This window comes from Eufriesea mexicana, unplaced genomic scaffold (assembly GCF_001483705.2).
Source record: "Eufriesea mexicana isolate 0111107269 unplaced genomic scaffold, ASM148370v2 scaffold7569, whole genome shotgun sequence".
In the NCBI taxonomy this organism is placed as follows: Eukaryota; Metazoa; Arthropoda; class Insecta; order Hymenoptera; family Apidae; genus Eufriesea; species Eufriesea mexicana.
In genome coordinates this window covers 619,321-627,716 of record NW_016915373.1, presented here as the reverse complement: position 1 = coordinate 627,716, position 8,396 = coordinate 619,321, and the positions used below count along the sequence as shown (strand labels likewise).

At 32.5% G+C, this 8,396-nt stretch overlaps 1 protein-coding gene across 3 annotated transcripts in view; it reads right to left on the bottom strand.

Moving 5' to 3' along the window:
- Window positions 1-8,102, bottom strand: part of Pxn (Peroxidasin) — a 13,626-nt gene extending 5,524 nt beyond the window's left edge. The window contains exons 1-3 of one of the 3 annotated variants that reach the window (XM_017907332.1): window positions 7,661-8,102; window positions 7,183-7,195; window positions 6,647-7,112 (exon numbers count right to left, since the gene is read on the bottom strand). In XM_017907332.1, coding sequence (XP_017762821.1) covers window positions 6,647-6,831 — 185 coding nt within the window. In that variant the 5' untranslated portion in view covers window positions 6,832-7,112; window positions 7,183-7,195; window positions 7,661-8,102. The other 2 variants (XM_017907330.1, XM_017907331.1) reach the window with 2 other exon arrangements.
- Between the last annotated feature and the right edge of the window lie 294 nt (window positions 8,103-8,396).

The window sequence follows — 8,396 nt, the reverse complement described above, 5'->3', positions numbered from 1 at the left end:
AGAGTCAAAGAAAATGTCTCGAGGAGTAGGAAGAACTCAATGAAAGCGTTTCGAACAATTTGACATCACTTCCGTTCCTTTTCCACACATCTATATAATTCAAACTAAACTTCTTCGTTATATATAGTTTATGACCTATCTTAAACTACTTTGTATTTCACTCATCCTTTGCCAAATTCTTCGAATAATAAAGCAACAGACCTTTATTTACTTATTCTTACTTATTCTTTTATCAAACTTATAATAAAGAGATTATGCAAAAGAATTGCTATGTGAGTTGGTTTTCATGTTTCTCTCGTAATTAAGCAATAATCGCGCAACAAGTATCGATTGTAGCCTCAATAGACTCAAGAAAGCCCGCGAACTAACGAAGAAATTTGAATTTCATCATTCGTTGAAATTTGAATTAAGTTCCATCGAAAGTTCATTCATTTCGACTTGTTTTAGTTAATTATCGGGTGGACATGAATTTTGTGAGCTTGAGGAAATCTTGCCGAGAAATAATGACGGCGTTAGACGTCATTACACGATTCGCCGCTGCAAAGATCGTCGGAGTTATAAAGCGCGAAACTCTTAATTAACGATTTTACTCGACTCGTTGCACATTATTTCCTCAGTCTAAATTGCTGGGCGAGTTCTCTGTCCGACGCGCCGGTATTTTAACCTCTTTAGCGCTCCAGCTGATCTTCCAGTGGCTCGTTTCGTGGCGAAGCACCAACCAGGGGAACGAAAATGGAACGATCCGTGAGTAAAGCCAACTGCTGGTGACACATTGCGGAATAATGAAAGACTTTTCTGCTAGAAAGCATTCACGACCAACCACGGTTGTATTCTACTTTTTAGTTTTCCGGCTCGTACACCTTTTCATTCATGTTTTTTTCAATTCCCCGTCAAGTGCGATAAAGCCGAATTGATGATTACCTGGAAAGAGTATGGGATTGAGAAGTTGTAAGAAATATCGGGAATGAAACAGAAATTTGAAGAACTGCTGGAAATTCGAGAATTGATCGATATTTAGAACGCGGAAATGATTGAATGAAAATATGTTTTATAGAAATTTTAATAGCGTAATGTGAAATATGTACACCGCGTACAATGAAAATGCAGGATATAAAAGAAATTCGCTTTCACCGACCCAAGCATAAATAATTGATTATTCAGTGATTTGTTTGATGACTAGGTATGTCGTGATGTAATCAATATTATACTACCAATTGTGTAATCAATTATAATTTCCCTTTTCCTATTTTAGGTATACCTTTGATAAGATTTATGATATTAATAAAATAAATTTGAGTTCCTGATAATATTATCAAATATAAGATTCGTATTAACAAAAGAATTACCTATATTACCAAAATTATCGAAGTTCAGTATATCATGGGTTATATGTATTATTATAGTACGACTGTTGTTCTAATAACATTGCCACTGAATATTCTTGGAAAACTATAAATATTTTTCTTGTTACCTATCACACTTCTTCCATATATTTCTCTATAACATTTTATATAAAAGTTGGTTCTAATAAGAAACAATTCTTTTATCAAAATTTATAATTTCTTCATTCTTCTCAGTGCTACTCCCATTCTTAAATTGTTATTATATCTTGAATTATATACATATATTAATGTATAGTATTTAAAAAAATATTGGTCGCCTAGATTGCTAAAAAAAAGAACTGTATCAAATTACGTGTTTAATATATACAATGTGCAACAAAGAAAACAGAAGCTAATAAAAATGGTAATGAATGAGAATTAAATTTACTTTTACCGGGACTTGCCGACTTTACTATTTCACATCTCGATTGATATGGGTATTAATACCAGACATTATTTACCTTACCCGACCATTATAATTCTTCTCGTTATTCAATAGAAATGTAAGCAACCCAATCAAAGAGTGGTCGCTATTAATATTAATGAGGCCATAGTTGATGAATCGTACACTGACGAATAATGACATTATTAAAGAACATTAAATAGTTGTATTTTTAGAAAAATTTATCTAATAATGTTGACTTTTCGTTGTGCGTTTACTTAACATTATTCAACCAATGAAATGACGTCATAATTCGTCGCAAATTCATTTCGTGATTCACAAGTATTCTTATACGTGAAAAAATCACGTACAAAGTTAAAATATTTCGCAGTTTCTGTGGTCAATTATTTTTGCACTTCCCTCGTTTGGAAATATAACTTCGCCGTAATATATTTGTCCACTTGTGGAATAAATTTCAAATTGCAGATTTGTAGAAGAAAAAACTTTTGCTTCCAATCATTATTACACTAAAACATTGTAAAATTTGTTAACTTATAATGTTTCTTATGATATTGTTTGGAAATAATGATAATAATATTGATAAAATTATTTGTAATATTTCACAAAATATTTTCATTATAAATAATTTTAATTTTTATATACTTTTTGTTGTGTAATCTTCGGAATAATTCTTTCAATGTGTATTTATTGCTTAATTATTTAGACAACGATCGTTGGGTCGAGAGAACTTTTATTTCGGGGGCACATTGATAATTTAACAAAGGTGTATTTATTCAATGAAGTCGGAGCGAACCCCATTTAAGAGTGTACTCGATATTCAGGTCAATATCCATAATAGGTATACCTTCGCTGATCGATCCGAAGACCATTCACTTTATCATTTTAAAAGATTTTCGATCCCTAAAATTACGTATAATATTCGATGTTTGCATTATTTTTTGTTATAAATTATAAGAAATAGGTACCTGTTAGAAAATTCCTTTTCAACATCATCTGAATAATGATTGAAAATAATATAATGGAAGCATTTTTTGTAAAAAATTTTCTCTGTAGTATCTTTAATCTTATTTATAATATATTACAGACACTTACAACACAGTTATCATTATGTACTTTCACGTATTAAAAGTGTGCAAAAGTATTTACAGTCACGATGCCTTTGTTATATTATACGAACGTACAGCTAGACTCGAATTAATCGTTTCAAAGTAACGAGTAACACTTCTTCATTGTCCTTACGAAGATACTTCAATTTAACGAGATCATTTTATCTGAAAGAAAGAACAGAAACCATCGAGAAGCATTCATATCAATTATTAATCGAAATACGATTCGACTCCCTCTTAATGAAGATATTCAGCCTCCTACCAAACAGTAATTTTATTCGTATCCTGCTTCAAATTATTCCAACGATATCTGTTCAGTAGTTAGTTCGAACAAATTCTCATTCTTTCCCTCCGACGTTTACGAACAAACTTCCAATCCACTTTGCCTCTTCCAGTTACAAACAATGACTATCGGAAATGTTAGAAGGAAGAGTGAATTCGCGAAAATAGTACTAGTCAGAAACCGTGAAGGTTGGTTTACACGATTGCGGAAGACAGTGGAGTTTAACGACATCTGTTGAGCTCCTGTGATCATTTTTTAATATAACCGACTATCGTAAGCGAGTATGAAATCAAACAAGATTTGTTATACTGTTCGTATAAATAGACGTAACGTCATTGTGTTTAAACGAAAATCTATTATAATAGAGTGGTCAGAGAGAAAAAAATCTTTCGGTTGAAGCGATGTCATTTGCTTTGCACGTTTTATATGGTAGTTGACGATAGAAGAAATTGACATAGTGATCTAGTGGAAGAGCAAACAAGATTAGATCTTTTCACCTCGTTTCTTTAGAAGTGTTGTTATTAGGGAAATATAGTGAGTTATTATTTAAGGTTCTCACCATTATTTTATTATTTATTTTATATCGTTACTAAACTGATATTTTCATTTCTTTTTCATGTTTCAGTTCTTTTCTTATTAGCTTCTTTTTAATTTTTTAAAATTGTTATAATTATAAACAATTAAATTATTTGTTTTTTTGAGATTAACTCAATGTTGTTTTCTCAATACAACGGCAGTTTTCAGGAAGATAAATCCAAGGTAATCTAATATATACAATTACGTCATTGAAAGATTATTTAGTTATTAATGTTTCAATTTATACATTTATGTGTGATAAGAAGTATATAAATTATTTCATGATATTCTGTTACGCAGGAGGTCATCCGGATTAACTGAGTGGTAACGGTTCAATTAATAGCGATTTCTTTTAATTACGTTTCTTTACGGATAAGAATATTACTTGTTTGTGACTCATCTCCCGATACAAACACTTCATCGCTTCCCCTAAACAAGATTCAATTGTCGTCGATCCGACAATGTTCATACAGTTAGCGTTCGAAGTCACTCTTAACTTTATTATTAATAAAATTAAACACGTACAATTTATTTTCACGCGGAACTTCTCAAACTTATTTAACATAATCAACCGTTGATCTAAAAATTGTTTTTAGAAAATATGCTATTGGTATAATTTAAATAATTGCAACAGTTTTATAATAAATTTATTTCTAAAATTAATTTCTATATATTTTTTTATTATCATGTTTTTATATTTTTGTATTCTGTATCTGTTTGTCTATCTTTTCAGAAATACATATCCAAGTTTGACAACAGGAAAAAACACATAGTAAAAACGATAGAAAGAAAATATTGAAACGGAACCCTTAACCCAATTGGGGTTAACAGAAGCGAGAAAATAGCGCGATATGTGAATATTATCTATAGATAGTTCTTATCTTTCTTTCAACCGTTTGAGTAGAATACAATATATCTACTGTTTTGCGGAGAACAAAATTGAACGTTTTCCTTGCTAGAAGAAAGAAAGTGGGACATTGAATATATTGAAAATATTTGTCAGCGAATGAATGAATTTATAGTTAACCTTTTGTAGATATCTAATATTAAACGAACTGGTCAAAACGTTGGATAAAAGGATATCGAGAAATTTATGCAGAATTAAAAAACATGAAAATTTAACGATCACTGACTGATTTTTTCACATTATTTACTTTGGGTTTCCTGTGTTACATGCAGAATTTTTTGCAAATAAGTTAAAGTTTATATAAAGAAGATAAAGAAGGTATGAAAGTTCAGTAAAAACAATCCGTTATTTACAAAGTTCTACATATTCATTCATATAGTTGTCAAAATAAAAAGGCTTCGACTTCTTTAATGCACAAACTAGATTCGATAGGGATTAATCTATCACGTGCAGTGCGTAAAAGAATTCGCATTCACGCGATTCACCTTTGTTCCACTCTTCAAATATTCATTTACGTTCGCTTGCTCGCGTCTTATATTTAGATTATACTGCACGGTCACGCCTATTTTAACTGTATTCGAATACACTTAGGTATCTGTATCGTTCGAAGAGACACACAACACTGGTATCGAACTGTGCAATACACAATCTTGGTACGACCTCGATAAAGATTATTCTATGGAAAAATCATCGATTACGATCTGTGAGAACAGTCCAAATTTTTATTCATAAATTTATTTCATATTTAACATATAACTGTGATTAACTTAAATTAAGGAAAAGAGAAAAATCAAAATTTTGTAAGAAGTTTGCGTATTGTGACACAAGGATTTGTACCCTGGAGGAGAGATTATAACGATGATTCAAGAGATCATGAACCATTTAAGCACGTACATAAAGAATACAAGGTCGCTAACTAATATAGTTTCTGAGAATGTAACTTGATCTGTGTGTTCTATCTGTTTTGTTAATTTACAAGATGTTGGAAAATGAAAGGTAAATAATCTTTGTTTGAAAAGTCGAAGCATCATTTTCTGCAGCTATAAGTGATATTTCTAATTCGTCAGGAAATGTTAGCGAATAATCAAAGAATCACATATTTGAGTGATTTTACCACGTGGAATGATTTAACAAGCAATGTGTATATCGTATACGTAAAGTGATCACTCGATATACGTATTACACACGCGATTCCTTTCATATTGGATGAAACGCGATCCTCCAATTATACGAAGGAGCATACATATTTGATTAAAAGCTATTGCTCCCATGTGAGTAAGACGATCTAATATCATAGAACCTCTTGAAGTTTCAATTGACATGGTATTACGCGATTTTTCTTAATCATCGGAGTTAATGATCTAATTACTTGTGTACCGTGACTCTACTTTCTATCGATTGACATAGATAAAATCATTTATCTTTAAGATATTACAAATTAGTTTTGTATTTTTTCGGAACTTACATTTTTAATTTAATTCCCTGAATTTTCAGGGAAGGAAGATATAAAAATTGTGGACATTTAAAAAAAAAGAAAAGATAAAATTTAATGAATAAAAATGAAAAATAAAATAAAAGGCACCCGGCACTGAAGTTATCAAAACAAAGATATTAAATAAATATTAAAATAATGAAATACAATTGTATAGTTTTGAATTTTTTAAAAATTAGATACGATAAACTGTACCATATTTATACTTGACAACAAGCAGCCAACATAATTCTCCACATTCTATAAAGACTCGACGTACAAATATTCACAGCTTATACCATGAATATTTTCCGATTATTGTGATTCCAATTTTTTTGTAATTCAGCTGAGGATATGGTATGCATTGATATATATATATATACACATACACGCACATATATATATTTATATGTATACATATATGTTGCGCATAACCATCGACCGGAAGAACCAAGGATATGCGATGAAAAGGTAGAAAGAAGAAAAGAAGAGTAGAAGTCGAAGATGTAGCCACTTACAGAACCGTTGTGTTGGTTGGTACCCGTGGTATACGGTTCAGCTTCTGAAACATGCATCTCACAGTGTTTCCGAAGCACATGCACTTGTGAGGACATTCCGCGTTCCTGCTATTTTGCCATTGGTCAGCATACGATGATGGCAGGATCAACAGGAACGTACAAACGACACTTAACGCCAACCTCATTTTGCTGTACCCACGTGTGATCGAACCTGTTCACATCGAAGGTGTTCTTCGCACTGTTTCACGCTAACACGTGCTGCTGGTCGTCCAGATAAACGCGTCTTCCGTCTAGCAGTAGCGTTTGGACACTCGGTACTTTCACTTCTGCTTCAGAGATTCACGAACTGTTCCTCTAACGTTCGAGTTGTGGTTAGGTATCCTGGAACCAGGACCCATAGAATACTCTACGCCGCGTTAGCTTTATACAGGGTGGCGGATAATTTGTCGAACTTTGACAGTCAAGTCTGGAATGATTTATTGGATGTTTTTGAAGAACATAGAAAGGAAACAAAGTTCGATGAAAATTTTCTTTACAGTTGAATTTGTGCTGCACGTTAGGGTACCATTGTAGTGAATATTGAGAAGGTGAATAATTTGGTTTGTAATCACATATGGATTGGATATTGAAATACTGTTAAATTTGTTGGTAAATGGATGTTTAAAATCTGATATAAGCATTGCAGAATTATTATTCTGTATGAAAAGATTACATCTATATTTTAATTCTAAGATTTTAATAGAACATTTTTGGAAACGCTTTTTAGAAATGTTTTGTCAAAATTTGATTAAGAAATTTGCCATGTACAGTATATTCTGTTTAAATATATATATACTCAAAAGTATTTCACACTATTGAAATTAAATTCTCTTATCTTAGCACAAAAATTACCAACAAACTACTAAATATATTTTCTCAAATTAATTTTAATCTCAAATTAGACATACTGTCTATTCCAGAAATCCTATGACTCAGACTCCCATTATTCCCCATTAAAGCTTCAAAATAGTTTACCCAGAACTGCAGTTCTTCTATGTTATAAAAGAATTTCTCATCCAACTTCAATATCCACCAAATCAAACACTTTCTTCATTTAATTTCACTATCCAAGTCTTCGGAATCAAAAAATAATCTGTGTTTCTCAGCCCAGCCACTCTGCGAAATTCCTTCAAGTCTGAGCGACCATCGAATATCGTCTGTGAGGGTCGGTGGACGAAGCAACGACGGCGACAAAGGAATGAAGAAGCGCGGAGGGACGCCGCCGCTGCGTTCCCGTCTTGTCGTGGCGGTTCGGTTACTACTGGAGTCGCGTCGCGCCGTGCCGCTCCGCTCCGCGCGCTAACGAGCGTACGCGAGCTTTTCCTCGCAAGTGTAACTCCCCCACTTCTCGCAGACGCTCCGTTTCGCTCGATGCTGTTCCAATCCTCTACCTTCGCTTTCTTCTCATTCGTACATGTTTTTTATTTAGTTACCTGCACACGTGAATGCACTAGATGATACGGTAACCTCCATGAAATAGCGACATTGTAAAATAGGTTAGACGTCAAAGTTTGCACGTTCGAACGTCTAGATAAGTAAATTGACAGTAATTTGAAGAGATGTATACCCCAAGCTTTGTTTAAATTAATTAACAGCAGTGTTGTTAAGTATAATATCATACTATGGATATATCTCATTGTCATAGTGGGCGACCTTTTCTTGTGTACACTCCAATAATAATTTCAATCAGGAATATTATCACGAAATAGAT